At 39.2% G+C, this 19,091-nt stretch overlaps 2 protein-coding genes across 14 annotated transcripts in view; one reads left to right on the top strand and one right to left on the bottom strand.

The window, feature by feature from the left end:
• Positions 1-1,317: 1,317 nt before the first annotated feature.
• On the top strand, positions 1,318-12,940 carry dync2i2 (dynein 2 intermediate chain 2). Of its 4 annotated transcripts, XM_088071354.1 has the most exons (10): positions 1,318-1,362; positions 1,570-1,671; positions 2,686-2,946; positions 3,136-3,245; positions 4,335-4,492; positions 6,041-6,150; positions 7,483-7,653; positions 10,187-10,419; positions 10,498-10,655; positions 12,327-12,940. In XM_088071354.1, the coding sequence occupies exons 2-10, from the start codon at positions 1,594-1,596 to the stop codon at positions 12,563-12,565; spliced, it is 1,518 nt and encodes a 505-aa protein (XP_087927480.1). In that variant the 5' UTR covers positions 1,318-1,362; positions 1,570-1,593; the 3' UTR covers positions 12,566-12,940. The 4 variants fall into 4 exon arrangements, with proteins under 4 accessions (XP_087927480.1, XP_042365682.2, XP_042365681.2 ...); XM_042509748.2 differs by lacking the exons at positions 1,318-1,362; positions 1,570-1,671 and adding an exon at positions 1,371-1,544; XM_042509747.2 differs by lacking the exon at positions 1,318-1,362 and having other exon boundaries at positions 1,371-1,671.
• A 2,517-nt stretch (positions 12,941-15,457) lies between these two features.
• The window catches only part of sptan1 (spectrin alpha, non-erythrocytic 1), a 47,771-nt gene continuing 44,137 nt past the window's right edge, over positions 15,458-19,091 (bottom strand). For all 10 annotated transcript variants that reach the window (XM_042509100.2, XM_088070565.1, XM_088070567.1 and 7 more), the window contains 6 exons: positions 18,412-18,466; positions 17,568-17,764; positions 17,388-17,441; positions 16,241-16,387; positions 15,991-16,138; positions 15,458-15,910 (listed from right to left, as the gene is read on the bottom strand). In XM_042509100.2, coding sequence (XP_042365034.1) covers positions 15,785-15,910; positions 15,991-16,138; positions 16,241-16,387; positions 17,388-17,441; positions 17,568-17,764; positions 18,412-18,466 — 727 coding nt within the window. In that variant the 3' untranslated portion in view covers positions 15,458-15,784. The remainder of the gene's footprint in view (positions 15,911-15,990; positions 16,139-16,240; positions 16,388-17,387; positions 17,442-17,567; positions 17,765-18,411; positions 18,467-19,091) is intronic.

Below are 19,091 nucleotides of genomic sequence, written 5' to 3'. Positions count from 1 at the left end.
TTAAAAGACGGAAACTGTGACAGTATCAAATAATATTAATATTTTTAAAGCTTGATTTAGAAAAGCACATTTTGTGCACAGAGCGATTGGAGTGTGTGTCACATTAAAGTGGGCCCTAAAAGGTTGATAACCCTTTGAAATCTGGGAAAATTGGCTTGATTGCTTAAAACAAAAACACGGGAAGAGGGCAATGGAGCAATGACTGGAGAAATTAGTCAAATTCTAACGATTTTTGAAGTGCAAAAAAGAAATCCTAAAATTAGTTTGATAAAAGAAAATTGTCAAAGTAATTACTTATATAATAGGGGCATATAATCTTCAATATACAATTATGATCATTACAAATATAGAGTATAGTTTCCCCCTAACTTTTCAAAACTAATTTTCTCAATCTTAACATTTCTTATCAATTTTCTTGTTGCCTTTTTTCTTCGATGTTTTTGAAAGAAAATTGCACCAATTTGCCCACAGAAGAAGAAAGAAGAAATAAATATAATTCTTAAAATATTTACCAACATTCCTCCGTTCCCTCTGTGATCAATCACATCATTTACGATATATCTCTCTAATCATATTGTTGAAATAAAACATGTCATGCAGTTCTCCCACCAAAAGATGGCAGACATCACATATACATCAACGTAGGAAAATGTAAGGCTGCAAACAGTGTTTCAGCGCACAAGGCCCCAAACAAGCAGACACTCCAATGTCAGCTAACAGTCAGCAGCACCTCGATTATACTGGCGAGGTTTCAGACAAATGTCTCATTGAATCTTACTAATATATTACACCAGTTCTCTCTCTCCCATAAAACGTCAGTTTGGTGGTTTGCATCCATAATAAATGCAAAACATGGACCACTGTTGACAAGTAAGGCCAGAGTTTCAGCCTCCTCATCGTGTCTGCAGTTCAGTGGCTCCTGCTAATCTCAAAAGGACTGTTTGGTGACTCGAAATTTGTGTCCTACGTGTAACATGTCATATATTTTAAGGAAAGCATGTTGTAAAATAAGACGGACACTCAATTCACGGAGCAGGCGACACGTTTAAACTGTAGCTTTCATTTATTTTATTCTAATACTCAGTAAAGACGAAAGTCTAAAGCCTACGGCCTATACAGGAAGTATATTATTACAACACCGTTAGCTACGACTTAAAATATGCTGGAAACGGAATAATTTGCTTAATTTAAATACAATAATTTGACTGGTCTATGTCAAAACTCTACTTTAATAATTAAAGGTAATACTTTTTTTCCTGGATAAAGACAAGAAACCTATAAAATATGTTATAAGTTCCTTGGATAAAAGGCGGAAGTGGATAGGGGATTTCTCTCTTGCCTCTAGGTCTCTCCGTAACCAAGGTAACGCAAGCTTTGTGGGAAATGGCTAATGCTAAAAACGTTCAAATGCTGGAAACCAGCTAATTGAGCTAGCTCGCTGCGTGAGAAGAGCCACGCATGAATGTATTGTTAATCGGTGCCACGCTGTTTCTCTTCTGTCAAAAATGTCCGAATGCGGTTAACGACGGGCAAGATAATTAATGGTACTGTCGTTTATTTTGTCTTTAGCCTGAGCAAGTTACTAGCATTAGCATGTTTACTGACGAGTCTCTGGATCCAGTGAGTGTCCAATCTCTGTGGAGGATTTCTCAGCAGTCTGTGCAGGAGTCGGTATGTTTGAGCAACCTTAGCTCCCAAAGTTCTCTGTTAACATGAGTCGCAATGATGCATATAGCTGCTGAAAATTTAGTTAGTGGATAAATGTAACGTTCAGGTGTTGCTCGGGAATGTAACCACAATACTAAGTGTAAGTTTACACTGCGTTAATCCTCGGAGACCTACATTGATCAATTTCTGCCCTTTTTGGGGTGGACATTCGATGCTTAGAAGGAAATATTAAGTCAAGTGCTATACATCAACTAAAGCTGGGACCCCGAGGGTTAATTAGAGAGGCAGCTCAGCACTGAGTTTCAGGCTGTTGTAGTCATAAATCTGTAACGCACTGTGTTGGGTTAGGTCTCCATTCTAAATACAAAGTTTAGAGTGTACAGAAGCTTGGAACATCATGATGAGAGTTTATGAAAGTCATTATCATGCTCAGTTTTGTCTCATGAGTAGTTAAATCTAAAAATCTATTTGTTACACAGATTTTGTGCAAAATTTATGCAATTGTCCATCTCAAGAGTTGATAAAAATGGTCAGCAACTCCAACCCCCAAAATACCACATAAAGATACCAAGACCTTGAGGAACACTGCTGACAATCCCCTTATTGTTAACCCTGTGAAACCTTCATGTGCATCAGGTATTTTGTGCTGCATTCAGACGCCCTTCACAAGTACTGAAACCTAAGCAAAAATGTTTAATTATCTTCAAAAACATTGGAAAAGGCAATAAGCAAATTGCAAGAAATTGGAAGTGAACCTGAAAAGTAATGTTTAAATGTAAGGATAGAGAGCGAAATATTACAAAATTGGCAAAAAAAAAGTGCATTAAAAATGTACAGATTCACTCACCTATAACATGTTTTAAAAATGTAAGTGATGACACATGTAGCCTCTGTTAAAGCACAAACCATGAACACTACACCTGTTTAATTCATTGTGGAGTTCAAATTTATTGAAAGTACTATATGATTGATGTGCATCCCTGAGTTGAAGGGTCTTTATATCTGCTGGTCTTTCAGAGAGGCTGTCAGACACGAGCGCTGCTCAGTGCTGACGCTGAGGTCCAGACTGTGTCAGCCTCCATCAGCTGGACCCAGACGGAGCCACAGCAGCAGGACACAGAGCAGCTCCTCCAGCAAAACCACGACAAGCCGGAGCCGCCCGGCCTGAAAGACTTCATCCTGCGGGTTGAGGACATGGTCATCAGAGAGCTGGTGAAAAATGCCAGGAGTCACGCCTTCGATGAGTTCCAGGTGAACTGGGAAGATCACAGTCAGCTGGTGAGAAATGTTTCAAACATCAAATTTTGTGATTTCTGAGGCAGGTAACAGATTTGTAAACCAAGGAAGAATCCGAGAGTGTTTCTGATGATGTTTGAATAATTTAGAGTCGGTCTCTGAACACAGGCTGGGGTTGATCCTCTTGAAGAGTCCCATGTATGACACTGTCCTGTCCCTCCATGCCTGCAGGTGTCTTGCCTGCACTGTCTCCAACATCCCAGCGCACAGGACAGAGGTCTTCATGTGACCGCTGTGTCCTGGAGCTGCACAGGTTCAGTTATTGCCTGTGCCTATGGACGGTATGTTGGTGTTTATCTAATGTCTAAATACACAGTATGTACTGTATATTATGTTAACCCTTTGAGCCCTGAGCATATTGGTTTGATTTCTTCAAAAAGTAAGGGGAAAAAGGCAATGAGCAACTTGGTAAGAAATGTGCCGTAAATGACAAGAATTTTGCAGATTTAGCAATTTCTTTCTTTTTTTTTTTAAAGCTAGGTAAATATTTCCAGAAAACTATATTAAGAAACTTAGATTTTCCCTGGAATGTTCCCTTTATTCCTTTGAAAAACATTGGAGACCTCTCCTGAATTATATTGATTCTTTGACATCCCTGCCTGGTTGTAACAACTGTGCCTCCTTGTTTGTTTCTTTGTTTTTTGTGTGTGTTTTTTTTTTGTTTGTTTGTTATTTTCTCGTTTTCCTTTGTTTCTTTATTTTTTTGTTTTCCATTTGTTTGCTTTTTTTTTTTAAGTTAAAGTAATTTACATCCAAATATTTATTTATTTTTTCTTATTTTAAGTGTGTAAGGTATTGGTAAGTTTGGTGTCATTGCAACCCATAAGGTTTGTCATGATTGTTTTCTCTTTGGAGGGTTGGCGAGTAAGGGGAGAAAAAACAGAAAACATAACATAAGTATATACATATACACACACATATATATTTATATATATATATATTGTATATATATGTGTGTATATATATATATATATATATATATATATATATATATATATATAGTATATTATTTTTCTCTTTTAACATAATTAAATTAATTTTCAAGCATTTTTAAGACAATTTATTTTGTTTGTTTGGGTTTGCTAATTTTCGGGTACTTTTTCTGTGCTTTTTTTTAATAACGTCTTGCTAATATTTTGGTCATTTCTTCTTAAGATGCTTCTTGCCTCTTTGAGAAAAATTAAGTAAATTTGCCTAGTTATTAAAGGGTTAAAGAAGCTGAAACTCTTCTACAAATGCACTGTAGTATGCATAATGCAACATTTTCCCCTGGCATCAGTCTCTTATTCAGTAATGACACACATCAGTAGGAAACAGCTGGAGGAGCTCAGCATGTGGTCAGATGGTTTCAGTGTGTGTTTGTTGGGCAGGATTGATGATGGGGACTGGAGCACCGAGAGGTCATGTGTTTGTACGTGGAACCTGGACCGCCGAGGCCTGAACCCCAAACAGGCTGATCTGGTCATTGATGTTCCCACCGCAGTCAGCGCCCTGTGCTGTCACCCCGAGCAGCCCGCCCTCATCGCAGGTACGCTCACATCACCATCCGATTAACCCTTCCCTCCCTACATGGCAACTGTACGTCTTTCAAACTCTACACCTCCAGTGTGTAACGTGGGCTTCCTCTGCTAAATTTAAAGTCTCCTAGTCCAAGTTCAGACTTGACAGAGCTGCTCCAGAGCCACAGAGGACAGTGAAGGTATAACATGCTGGAATTGTGGGTGACGGTTTGTAAACAGTATCATGAGGGGAAATGTGAAAAACAACCCCGGCTTTGTTCACGTGGCGTTTTGCATCACATTATGTGTGTTTTTTAAAACGCTGTAACTGTGATTTTTTAGTGTACTGTTGGATGCTGCTTACAGTCAGTGGTGGATGAAGTACCTGAAAGTCATACTTGAGTAAAAGTACAGATTTCACCAGAAGATGACTTTGGTAGAAGTTAAACTCACCTCTCAGAATATTACTTGAGTAAAAGTACTAAAGTATCTGACATTTACTGTTTTTATGTAACAAAAGTCATTTGATGATATTACATGTATTTGATTTCACTAGGAGATAAACAGGTCTGGAAGGATTCAAAGAACAAAATATAGTTTTTCTTTCTCTCCCATTCCTTCATTCATCCATCCTTCACCTCCTCCCTTCCTTCCTTATTTTGTACAAGTCAAATATAATGCAGTAAAAGTACACATTTTATTTAGGAAATTCAGTGGAGTAAAAGCACACATTTTATTTAGGAATGTCGTGCATTAAAAGTACACATTTTATTTAGGAATGTCATGCAGTAAAAGTACACATTTTAAATGTGTAATTGGACTTGTTTTCAAATGTTGTTTTTAAATGTAAAAAGTCAATTGAAGCACAGATACTCCCAAAAAATACTAATGCACTGAAACAAAGTATTATTACAAAGTATTATTACTTTGTTACACTACAACACTGGTTATGGTCTGACACCTGGTTGCTCCCTGTTTATAAAGTCCCGTCTTCCCCTGAGAGCTGTGCCCAGGAACGTCCCGTACACAGCAACATCAGAAGAAAATAAAGGAAAATCATGCATCATCAGTGATGATAGAGAAGGATTATTTTGTTTGAGACTGTTCATTGTTTTTTAGTCAAGTCAAGTCAAGCCTCAGAGGGCTTTACAGTGTACCACATCCCTCTGCCCTTAGACCCTCACATCACCCAAGGAAAAACTCCTGAAAAAGAACCCCTGTAATGGGGGAAAAAAGGCAACCTCAGGAAGAGCGGTAGAGGATGATGAGGGATCCCTTTTCCAGGACGGACAGATGTGCAATAGATGTTGTAAATAACAAATAATAAATGTTGTAAATAACAAATCCTAGGGAAATCCTTTAGAGTATAAGCAACTGTTTTCACAAGCCGAGTAGAGAAAATGGTGAGATGAGCAAATGAGCCTTTAAAAACTGCTCTGAGTCGTGCAGAGAGCAGAATATACCTGATTTTAAAGTTGTCCTGTTTTTCACTGAGGTGTGTTTGAGCACGCTTGTTAAGTAGAGATCAGTGTAAAGTCTGTGTGTGTGTGTGTGTGTGTGTGTTAATGTCTCTGCAGGGGGTCTGTACAGCGGAGAGGTGGTGGTCTGGGACACAAGTCGGACTCAGGACCCTGTGCTGGTCCAAACAGGGATGTCAGCAGACAGCCACAGAGAGCCTGTTTACCAGGTGAGAGGACACAGTCTGTTTGCTTCCTGCTTCCTGTCTCCCAGTCAGCGCGCTGCACCTCTGACAGCACTGATCACGGAGAGCAGATTAGAGATGTGGGCTGCTGGAGAGCTTTACTGGCCTGCACATGATTTAGCACAGCTACCAGAACAAAATGGAACAGCTTCAGTTCAAAACTACAGGTACTTGTATGAACGTTTAAAAATCCAGATCAGTCTAATGTCGTCTGCTGCTGTCTTGATTTGTCTCCCAGGCATCTGCACTGCGAAGGAGAAGGAGAATAAAGAACTACTTGCCAGCACTTTTTTTTGCCAGCAAATTTTATTTGATTTATTTAACTAGAAACAAATTCATCCTCAAGAGTGTTCTGGCTATGACAGACACTAATATAAGTTACACAGACAACATGGAATAAAAATACAAAATATACAGCTCTAAAACAAACAATGTAAAACACAAAAAGTACAGAAAATACAGTTACTACAAGGAAGGACTAAAAAGTATGTTAAAATACGTAAACCATAAAACCAAGACAATTAAAAGAGCACCTTACATACACCCTGACGGTGGCATGTAGAAGATGACATACAAGAGTCTTGCAGCGGAGCAGCAGGAACAGTCTTGAGGAGCCAAAGAGTGCAACTTCGAGTCTTTCTGCAGAAGATTCCAGATATATGGAGCATCATACATAAAGGCTCTTTTACCAAACTCCATACAAACTCTAGCTATGGACAATGAGGACAAGTTCTGTGAAAGGAGAGCTGAGCTAGTTTAATTTTTGTGCTTAATTTAGACACACAAATATGCTGGCCGAGAGGCCGAGAATGGTTTTGTAAATTAGATAATGCCGATGAAAAAGTTGAAATTTTCAAACCCAAGCAGATGGGATACAGTGATGAGTGAGGGGCTTGCAATTAGTAATCTCTCTTCTCTGTCTCTCTCTTTCCTATATATCATTTTGTCATCTTCTGTAATTTAATTGTTATTTATGACATCTATTTCACGTCTGTCCATCCTGGAAGAGTGATCCTTCCTCAGTCGCTCCTCCTGAGGTTTCTGCCATTTTTTCCTCCGTTACAGCTTTTTTTGGGTAGTTTTTCCTTAGATAATGTGAGGGTCTAAGGACAGAGGGACATCGTATGCTGTAAAGCCCTCTGAGGCAAACTGTGATTTGTGATAATGGGCTTTATAAATAAAATTGACCTGACTTAATGAATCTCAAAGCACCGTGAGTATCACACAGATGGACTCAAAGAGCCACACTGTACTGCAAACTGCTCTTTGATTTATTAGTCTGATTGGTGGATTAAAGTCGTGTGTGTTTGTTTGCAGGTTGCCTGGGTGCCCCTGCAGAAGAAAGGAGAGTTTGGGGTGCTCAGTGCTGGTTCAGGAGGACGGCTGCTGTTGTGGACAGTGGACTCCGATCAGGGCAGGTTTGTCCTGAATGCGGCCTACGCCTTAGTCCAGCAGCAGGTTCCCCACAGCAGTTACAGCAGCTACAAGGTAAGCGTCATGATGAAGACACCCACTGAAACCCAACTGTTCATCTACAGCATCAGTCAGAGATGAGGACAGGGACTCAACATACTGTGTCACAGCTTAAGGGAGTCCAGATTCAGTCTTTTAGTTATTACTATGGAAATTAAACTTGTAACATGGACTCAAAACGTATTCTCCTAGGCATCTGTCTGAATTGTTGTGTAGAAAGATAACTTTTTGTACACTCACTGGCCACTTTAATAGGCGCACCTTGCTCATACTGAGTTTGAAGCCCTCTTGCCTTCAGAACTTCCTTAATTCTTGATGGCATAGATTCAGCAAGGTGCTGGAAACATTCCTCAGAGATTCTGATCCATATGGACATGATAGCATCGCACAGTTTCTGCAGATTTGTCGGCTGCGCATCCATGACGTGAATCTCCCGTTCCACCAAATCCCAGAGGTGCTCTATTGGATCAAGATCTGGTAACTGTGGAGGCCGTTTGAGTCCAAAGAAACCAGTTTGAGATGATTTGTATCTTTGTACACTGCGGTCATAAAGGGATGGACTCGGTCAGCAGCGATACTCAGGCAGGATGTGGCCTTTAGACGATGCTCAGTTGGTACTAAGAGGCCCAAAGTGTGCCAGAAAAATAATCTCCCCAACACCATTACACCACCACCAGCCTGAACCGTTGATACAAGGCAGGATGGATCCATGCTTTCATGTTGTTTATTCCACAGTCTGACTCTAACATCTAAATGTCGTAGCAGGAATAAATCCAATCAGATCCACTTTATTTATATAGCACAATTTTAACAAACACAGGGTTTCCAAAGTGCTGCACAACAGGGCAAAAAGCACAATAAATAACACAGCAGAAGCACACTAAAACGATAAACACAATAGGATAAAATAAAATCAGATAAAATCAAATAAAATAAGAATCAAAACTCATCTGGCTCTGGTGAGCCTGTGTGAATGTTAGCCTCAGTTTTTCTGCTCTTAGCTGACAGCAGTGGCCCCCCGCTGTGGCCCTCTGCTGCTGCAGCTCATCTGCTTCAAGATTTGATGTGTTGTGGGTTGAGAGATGCTCTTCTGCAGACCTGTATCAGCTGTTCTGAAACCCAAAACTCTGAGTTGTCCCTCTCAGGGTTAGTCAAGTCAGAGTTTAGGGTTACACTCAGACTTTGTTAAACCTGCTCTCTGGGAGAGACCCACTTGTGTCTGAGTGGTTTTAATGGCTCCTTCCCACAGAGGAAAAGGAGAGGCGTTCTGCTCATACACAGGGCACACACAGTATAATGGCACCGCTATTTAGATCAGATTCTGACAACTTTATTGTGACGGAAAATCGTCTTACATGCGGCTCAACATACAGTGCAAAACAAACTCGGACAATAAACGTACAGCATGTATTCCTTAAAAAACAGAATAAATACCAAATACAGTAATTTAGACAGAACAAAAATTATAATACACAATTGTGTGCAAAGTGACACAGTGTTTATGTAGGTTTATGTAACATTCCCTTTTCTTTAAAATGTTTATGGCAGTTGAAATGAAGGAGTTTTGAAGTGTTTTTCTTGGCTGCGGGGGCTTCACAGAGGCAGCCTGATGGTAGTGAAGAGCTTAAAGCAGCTTTAAAGACTTCTGCAGAGGCTAAGTGGGATCTTTTGTAATGTGATTAACTTTCCCTTGGGTATGAGGTACTCACAATGTAGTTGGGGTTTTACCAGCTGTTTCACTTGCTTGGTTAATGATTTAGGAAAGCTTTGTTTTATTCTTAACATCGATGAAGTTGAACCAGAATGACATGTTAAAAGAAAGAAATGTGAGCACAGATTCAATGAATGATTTATATACAGCTGTTAAAATGTGAGATTCCTCTGCAGGAGCAGGTGCTGTTGTGCCTTGTTGTACACTGACTTAAGATTCGAAAAGAGCTATACAAGTACAGTCCATATACCATTTACTGAGTCAGTATGTTGGAACAAAGACAGAAGTTCAATCTGAACAGTTATGGTGTTTTTTGTAATGAATGGATTTCTTCAGTCAATCAGACTTCATTTTTGTAGCACTTTTTATATAAACGAACGGTAACACAAAGTGCTTCATGCAGTAAAAACAAAATACTCAAACTGTAAATGAGAGGTAAATGAAAGGATGATAGCACAAAGTAAAATGATAAATGTGTTAAAATTTAAAAAATGATATGCAGTAAGAGTAGTAAAACTGAAACAGACTAAAATGTATAAATAAATGGTCGAAAGATATATTAAGTTTAATTAAAAGCCAAACTGAAAAGGTAGGTTATGAGTTTGCTTTTTAAATGATCAATCAATCCATCCTTAAAATAAGTCTGTTTTCTTACTTCCTGATGTGTTGGCATTTTAGCCAACAGCACAGATACGAATGAATGGAAATAAAGCTCAATAAACTGAACAAAAAAACCAAAAGAGTCAAATTTTAAACATTTTCTAATTATTGCGGAGCTCCTTGTGTGTGCTGCATTGTTGGTACAGAGTGAGAAACGTGTCCTGGTGTCCCCCTCAGGCCCGAGGCAGCAGCACTGTGGGTGTCACCTCCCTGGCTCTGTCTCCCTGGGACTCTGACACCTTCCTGGTGGGCTCTGAGGGCGGCCTGTTGCTCCGCTGCTCCTTCTCCTCCCAGACACCGGCTGTCGTGTCCTCCGAAGGCCACAGTTTGACGCTGAGAGCCCCGGCCGTCTTCTCATTCAGGCCCCGCAGCGGCCCCGTCCACTCCATACACTGCTCCCCTTTCCACAGGTCACTGCTCTCAGACACACGATCATACGGGAGAGATGAGCAGCTGTTTGACTCATCAGTGTGTGTTGTTGTGTGCAGGAACCTGTTTGTGAGCGCAGGGACTGACGGTCTGGTCCACCTGCACTCTCTGCTGCAGACCAACCCGCTGCTGTCCCTCAGGGTGGCAGACTCCTACGTCTTTCAGGTGCAGTGGTCTCCAAGCAGACCGCTGGTTTTTGCAGCAGCCACCGGACAAGGTACAGCATGAGCACTTTGTGTATGTATCAATAACTGTGGCTTCACAGCTGGGTCATCAGATTCAGACCAGGAAGAAGACATTGGTAGAACTGGAGTTGGAGCCATGTATGAGTCCATCAGTCTGTCCATCACACACAAATCTCACAAACTCACTCATCACATCTTAATGAAACCTCAAAAAGATGTGCCATCACTCTGTTCTGTGCTTTACTCAGTGAAGATGTTTAGGGTTCACACGTTTTTACCTGTATATTTCCATGATGTTTCCAGGACTTTTCCAGGACTTTAAGGCAAAATTTGAAAGACCATACATTCTCTGAAACAGAGATCGATACTCGATACTGTATAAGAATATTTATAATTTTGGATTAGAAAAGAATATTTAAAAGGAATTAAGGGAATGTTTGTTATTTATAAAGTTCAAAAAATAGTTTAAGCTCCATGGAGGGACTTATGTTTTTTATTCTGGCTTAGGTGAGGGGCATACAAATTTAAATGGCTGTTTTTTTTTTTTAATTGGCTTTTTGTTTCTTGAAATGTTTTGGTGATTTTTAAAGAAAACTTTTTTAAAATCTTTTTTGAAGAAAATGTTTTGGCAATATTTGTTGTCTTTAAAACATGTCCTCTGAGGCGCCTGGTGGCTCAGTGGATAGAGCAGCGCCCCATATACAGAGGTTGTATCCTCGCCACAGCGGCCGTGGATTCAATTCTGGCTTCAACCCTTTTTATTCTTATTATTTTGGTTTAGGGTAGGGTCATACGACATTAAATGGCCGTATTTTTTATTAATTTTACTGCCTAATAAACCCACAGGCCAGTATGTTTGGAAGGCATGTTTTTTTCTTAAAAAAAAGAACAGGATTAGAACTGAATATTTATATATAATCTAGGGCCTGTTCATTATTTATAAGAGGGTAGGGGATGCAAAAAAGGGGAGGCATGTAAAATACATTTTTTGGTCACCATGGAGGGATTTATGCTTTTTATTTTGGTTTGGGGATTCATTGAAGGAAAGACAATTAGCAACACGACAAGAAATGTCCCACAAACTGCAAGAAATTAGTAAAAGGTGACAAGAAAATGACTTGAAAATTAGTTTAGAAAAATGGTGAAAACTAAAAAAAACAAAAAAAACAAAAAACAAATGAGGGGACATGTTTTCAAGAAAACCCTTTGTAAGTTCTATTTTTTTTTTTTTTTTTGCCAATTTTGGGCTACGTCTTGTTAAGTTGCTATTTGCTGTGTTTTTGCAAGAAGAAAACAACGGGCCTGCAGGTTTGGAGGGCATGTTCTAATTTAAAAATCACCAAAACTGATACCATTTATCACAGCCAGAAACTGTAAAAACAGAAATTATCTTTGGAGTTTCATATTCTGACAGGCCCTGACATCTTGTGTTAATACACAGGTTTGTGAAACAAAAGTCCATGACCTTTCCAAAACGTTCAGGGTATATTTAGTTTTCTAAAACTTATCCAGGTCTGGAAATTGCTATTTGCAAATGCCATGATTTCTCCAGGTTTTTCATGACCGCAGTCATGTCTCCGGCTATGAAAAAGTCTATTAGAGAGCTCTGAATCTGATGAGGCAGCAGTACCTGAAGGTGTCCCACAGATGTGTCCTACAGATGTGTCTTAGTTGACTCTCCCCTCTGTGCGTCCCTCTCTAAGGCGCGGTGCAGATATTCGACCTGGGCCGCAGGGCTCTGAGGCCGGCAGCTACCATCGAGCAGGGAGCTGCGGACCAAGTTGCAACATGTTTGTCCTTCAACCGTCAGAACCCTCACCTGCTGGCGGTGGGGAGGACAGACGGGACGGTTGGCGTGTGGCAGCTGAGCCACGATCTGACGGAGCAGAGCCCCAGAGAGAGCAGCCAGCTGGAGCAGATAGCCAATCAGGTGTCAGAATGAGACAGGTTAACCTTGGGTGATTAAACACTGCTGCACTGGACTGCTTTATGTTAGCCGTGTTTTGTAAGATTACAGGTGGATTTTTTCCGTTATTGTTTTTTTTCCTTCACTGGTATTTAATCTGGTTATGTTTTAAAAGGTGTTTTAGACCCAGTTTCTCATGAATCTTTGTTCTGCCTCTAACTTCACATATTTTTGAAAGCAGTGGCTGTAGTGATATATGGGATGATGTGTTTTGATAAAAGAAATTCATTATTTAAGATAAATATTTGATATTTTATACTTCTTTTTCACTCTTGCTCTGTTTTTAATGTACTTTTTCTGTGTATCTTAAATAGTTTGTCATAAAAAGGGGGCCATTTGGTGTGTTTAAAATATTGGTATTACTATAGCTTTACTTTTTGTAATATTTTGGACGACATCATATAGTATTTTTTTCATATATTTGATTGCATTCTGTACTATGACCCTTTTGTCACATTTTAAATGATAAACCATAGAATGACTTTTTGCCATATTTTGGACAACAAACTATATTTGATTTTTTCGTACTATTCTGAACAACATACTATAGTATGATTTTTTTTTATCCTATTTTGGATGTCATATTATTGTATGACTTTTTTCTAACTTTTTGACACCATACTATAATATGACTTTTTTGTCATGTTTTGCAGGAGATACTTTACTATGCCTTTTTTGTGCTATTTTGGACAACATAGTTTATTAGGACTTTTTTTTGTCATATTTTGGACAAAATACTATACTATGACTTTTTTTGCTATTTTAGACGACATACTGAAATATGACTTTTTTGCAATATTTTGGACGACCTACTATACTGTGATTGTTTTGTGCTATTTTGGGTGACATACCATAGTATGACTTTTTTGTCATATTCTTGGTCGACATACTGTACTATGTTTCTTTTGATGATCCTTGGGCATAATATACATACATACATAACATACATACTATTACATGTCATTTAGATGATTTCTGACAATTTTTGCGTAACATACTATGTTGTTTTTGGCGATTTTTGGGCGACATACTATACTATGTCATTTTTTAAAAATTTTTTTTTTGAGGTTTCTTTTTCTTGTCTTTTCAGGCCTTTATTATGGCGCAGTTTTAGAGTGACAGAAAGGGTGAGAGAGAATGGGGATGACACGCAGCAAAGGGCCTCAAGCCGGAATTGAACCTGGGCCGCTGCAAAGGACTCAGCCTACACGGGGCGGACGCTCTGCTCACCCCATAGTTTGTCATTTACGACAACAGACTGGATCTCTTTATCTCACACACATGCAGTACATCACTTTGATCACGACTGGAACATATCAGCGTCCTCTATACAGACTGTGGGGACATTTTCAATGTACATTCAGTACATGAGCCCCACAGGAGGAATCATATAGAAGCCACAATTAGGTTGAGGTGGGGTGCAGGTGAAGTTGTCCTGAAACATGTAAAATCAGTATCGGCAGATGCGTCTGTCGAAATCAACGAATATCGGTAAAGTAATGTCAAAGTAAAGATGACATACTAAACTATGACTTTTTTTTGTCATATTTTGCAGGATATACTATAATATGACTTTTTTGTGCTATTTTGGACAAAATACTATAGTTTGACTTTTTTGTCATATTTCGGACGACATACTATAACATTATCTTGTTTTCATAATTTTGGAAGACACTGACTTTTTTTTAATCATTTCAAATGACATACTATACTATGATGTTTTTTTCATGATTTCAGAGATAATACTATACTGTGACATTTTTTTCATAGTTTTAGACGACACACTATAACATTACCTTCTTTTCATAATTTCAGATAACAAACTATAATATTACCTTCTTGTCATAATTCCGGAAGACATACTATGATGGTTTTTTTTTAACTTTATTTTAGACGTTTCTTTACGTTTTTCTGTTTTTTTGGACAACACACTATACCATGATATTTTCTTCATGAGATCATACTATATCCGGGCCTTTTTTAAAAAAATCATTTAATATTTAGGACGACACACTGTACTATTAGTTTTTTTTTTCATGATTTCGGCTTAGATACTATAACCCACTACACCATTTTTTCATCATTTTGGATGACACACTATAACATGACCTTTTTCTCATACTTTCAGATGACATACTGTACTATGACATTTTTTCATAATTTGTGTTGACGCACAATAATATTACCTTTTTTCGTACTTTGGGACTATGAGGACTATACTCTGACATTTTTTCATCATTTTGAATGCCATGCTTTACTGTACTATGATGTTTTTTTCATGATTTTGGTTCACATGCTATGAAATTCTTTCATCATTTTGATGTTGTTTCATCATTTAGGATGACAAACTACACTGATGTTTTTTTCATGAGTTCATAACAACATACCATGCTATAACGTTTTTTCATCATTTCGGATGACATTTTATACCATGACGTTTTTTCATCATTGTTGATGACATACTATGATTTGACGTTTTTCCAAAATTTTGGACAACATACTGTACTATGACTTATTTCTCATGTTTTCGGTTTACATGTTATACAGTGACTTTTTTTTGTAATGGGAGTTTTAATCAAAATTGACTATATCCATTAGACGCATTTTATATTAGCAATTTCAATTTGCACAATTATAGAGTAAATGCAACCCTGCTATTATCTTTAATTATTCTATTATACTATTATTTTTTACTTTTGTGGCCTGAAGTGAGTGACCAATGTTACTTTCTTCCTCAGTGTTGTTTTTTTTAGACAGCCTTGAGCCATGTTGTGTATAATTATACTCCCTCAACTGTGAAGAAAAAAAGCTCAAACACCAACATAAAATAATAGAAGAATAGAGGTGAAATAAAACCAAGAGTCGAGGTTTCCAGTTCTAACCAGTAGCGTTTATTAAAGCACACTCAGTTGTTAAGGTGTTGTTAACAACATTATTGTTAATATTTAGTTCTTTAATTCATTGAAAGCACAAGCTAAAACAGCTAAAACAATCACATTCAAATGTAGACAGATCCACTATGCTATCATGAGAAGCACAAAGAGTTAAGGGTAGAGCGAGATAAATAGAGAGTACAGATAGTTGTTATTAGTGAGTATTCCTAGTGCCACAATCATGCAGTTTCAGCCGTGTGTTCGTGTCAAAGTGTGTGTGGGGAAAAACGCGTCCCGATTGGTCCCTGGCGGGCGGGGGGGATCAGTTGACGAAGAGCGAGCGGGTGAATTCCACAAAGTCGAAAGCTGACGGCAGCTCGCGGCCCTTGCTGTCAAGATAGGGCTTCATGTGTGAGAGGCAGTAGTCGGCCTGCTCCTTGGTCAGGTTCTGAAGGACAGAAGGGGACAGTTAGACCTCCACACGAACCCGACACTCCCACTGAACCCACAGAGTGAAACACGTCTCACCTGGTAGAGCTCCTCTTTAGTGACGTAGGGTTTGTTCTCGGTGCTGAGAGCTCGGAAGGCGCTCTCTATCTCCTCACTAGACTTGACGTTCTCTGTCTCGCGGCTGATCATGAACGCCATGTACTCCTGCAATGACACGTTGCCATCCCTGCACACACACATTCCACACAGTTAAAAAAAAAATACAACCGTGTGTTAAATAACAAACAGTCATTCTGAAGTTAACGTTCAATGTCATTTCCTGACAGACCTGTTGGGATCCACAGTGTCCAGTATGGACTCAAACTCAGGATCAGGTTCACCCTCTTCCACCATGGGCAGGTCGTAGCCTAGCGAACGCAGACATGACTTGAACTCCTGGTGGTTCAGACGGCCAGACTTCTCCTTGTCGAAGTGCCTGCAAAGAAACAAGTGTAGACCAGGATTTGATTTGATCAGAGCAGGTTCATACACTTTTTTTTAACAATACATTTCCATGACTTTGAGCCAAATTTTAAAGACCATACATTCTCTGAGACGCCGGCGATACTCATCTGTTTGTTGTCATTACTATATAATAGCTTTTTAAGTTAGAAATATATTTAAAAAAAGAAGAAGAATTCAGAACAGATTTAGGACTGAATATATGAATATAACTTTGGTTTTTTGTTCATTCAATTAATATGTCATCAGTAAGCAGGACAGTAAACAAAACATTTTTAAAAATGTGGGTGATTTTTGAAGAAAACATTTTGGCAGTTTTCTTTTTCTTTTAAACATCCTTCCAATCTTGCATGTCCCCCCCCCCCCAAAATTACATTATTTATCACAGCTAGAAATGTATGGTTTATTTTGGCTTAGGGTAGGGGCATACAACTTTAAATGGGTGTATTTTTTAAAGAAACTTTTCTTTGCTAATTTCTGGCGATTTTTGAGGAAAACATTTCGTCAACATTTTTTTTCTTTAAAAGGAAAATATTTGCCTTTGACGTTTGCCTTCCAAAGCTGCACGTTTTCTTCGTTAATCCCCAAAATTACATAATTTGTCACAGCAATGTTATTTTTTTTAAATTTTGGTTTAGGCTTAGGGTCATACGACTTTAAATGGTTATATTTTTAAATTATTTTTACCACAGAGTTTTAATGAAAACATGCCTTCTAAACCCACAGCACAACAAAAAAGACAGCATTTATTGTAGCCCAATCATCACCATATTTTCACATTTATGATGGTCCTGGTCATGTGACGACATACAATACTATGTGTTATACAGGTTTGTGCAACAAATCGTTCCACCACTTTTGGGGTATATTTAGTTTTGGAAATTTCTATCTGCAAATTCCCTGACTTTTCCAGGTTTTTCATAAACCCTGGATGAAGAAATGTGCCAGGATGAAGTCAGGTAAAAGCCACTTACTTGAACATCATGCTGAACTCCTTCAGAGCCTCCTCTGTCACTCCGGTGGTGTTCCTGAGGGAGAAACGCAGGAACGTGAGCTCAAAGCTGCTGCAGCGCTTTGCTGACATTTGGCAACACTAAACTAAAGGTGTAACTAACTGTTACTGTGTAACTGTTGGAATGTGTTGGTGTGTGTACCTGGCCTGTATCTGTTGCTCCAGGTTGTGCTGCATCCTCATTCCCAGTTGGTCCAGTTGGTCCCACTGCTGGGCCAGGCCCACTGTGCTGTGCTCTGTGTACTTGTTGTCCAGGATCAACGCTTCCTCCATAGCTGCACCCAAGTCCTCGATCTTCTTCAGCTGGCTGCGCATGGCCCGGATCTCCTGGTGCTTACGCTACATACACACACACACACACACACACACACACACACACACACACACACACACACACCATTCATTAACAAAACCTGCCACCTCAGTGATTTAAACGTTTTCCCTTTTTTTAAATCATTGAGTTAAGCAATGACCTCTGACCAAATGACATATTTTATAGAAATATCATATTATATTTAATGCATAACAACAACAATTCAGAACTAAAAAACTACACTTGACCCAAATACTGAATGCAATAACTGCAGGAAGTTGGGTTTAAATAAGTGATTTGGATGAATTTTGAGCAGATTATTTCCTGTGAATAATGAATCAGAGGCCCTTTTGTGCTGCCTGTTCAGGGAAGGAATACTGAGTTGTTTCGCTGCCTCACTGTTCTGTAGAAAAGGTACGACTGCAGAATGGGGGACAGAGTTGTTTTGCTTTAAGCCGACAGTGGAGGTCATAACAGCGTTGAATCAACGCATGTGTAATAGCTGGCAGGACGGGAAAATGGACAGGATGGGTGTGATGTTTTTACAACATGAAAAAGCAGCCAGCAGTTAGCGGCTTACTCAAAGAAAATGTACAGCAAATTGGAAAAAAAGATAAGGTCCAGGAGCTCCTTACCCCTCGAGTGTCATCATGTAACAGTGAGTGATATTTACCTTGGTGGCCTCCAGCTGGGACTCCAGGGTACCGGATTCTTCCACCATACAAGACCTGACGCCAACAGAGAGAGAAGTTAGACAGGAAGCAGCTGAGTGTGATGAAGCCACTGCACTCACTCTGACACACACTGTTACTCTCTACTACACACAGTCATCTCACATTCAGCATTGAACATTAAAGTGGTTCTGGGGTGTATAATTTGACATTAATATTTGACAGTGGAGCTGTTCTACTGTTTCTACAGCCACAGAGTGGAGCTGCATTCATGCCACAGATCTGCTGCTGAGCCAAACCATGCAGGTTAGGGCTCCTGCACACAGGACTGGAAACTGCTGCACGTCATTAGTGATTCATGAACATGAAAGTCAGTGTTCTGTTACAGATGATGAAGTCACTGCACACATGCTGGACCACAAGGTGCCAATGGGACCAGAGTCCACTAAAAGTTGCTTTTATGTTGTTTGCAGTGGCCCTCATTTACAAAAAGAGCGTACGACACAATACTGGGTAGGGCTGGGCCATGTGGGCTGAAAATTATATTGCGATATTTTTAGGCTGTATCTCGATACATGATTTATATCTCGATATTTTTAAAATCTCTTCAAAAGCACGTCATTAATGCTGTAACTGTGAGACAGAATCGAACATTACATTCTTTAGTATGACAATATTGCAA

This window comes from Plectropomus leopardus, chromosome 20, assembly GCF_026936395.1.
Source record: "Plectropomus leopardus strain MGB_pleo_1.0 chromosome 20, ASM2693639v1, whole genome shotgun sequence".
NCBI lineage: Eukaryota > Metazoa > Chordata > Actinopteri > Perciformes > Serranidae > Plectropomus > Plectropomus leopardus.
Note: the sequence above shows the minus strand (reverse complement) of the source record. Positions and strands in the feature narration are given on the sequence as shown.

What these genes read in the sequence shown, in the direction of transcription:
- dync2i2 (XM_088071354.1), top strand. Translation starts at nt 1,594, where the DNA reads ATGTTTACTGACGAGTCTCTGGATCCAGTGAGTGTCCAATCTCTGTGG. An exon ending in GGGAAGATCACAGTCAGCTG is followed by an intron (nt 2,947 to 3,135) that starts GTGAGAAATGTT and finishes CCATGCCTGCAG; the next exon opens with GTGTCTTGCCTGCACTGTCT. An exon ending in ATTGCCTGTGCCTATGGACG is followed by an intron (nt 3,246 to 4,334) that starts GTATGTTGGTGT and finishes TTTGTTGGGCAG; the next exon opens with GATTGATGATGGGGACTGGA.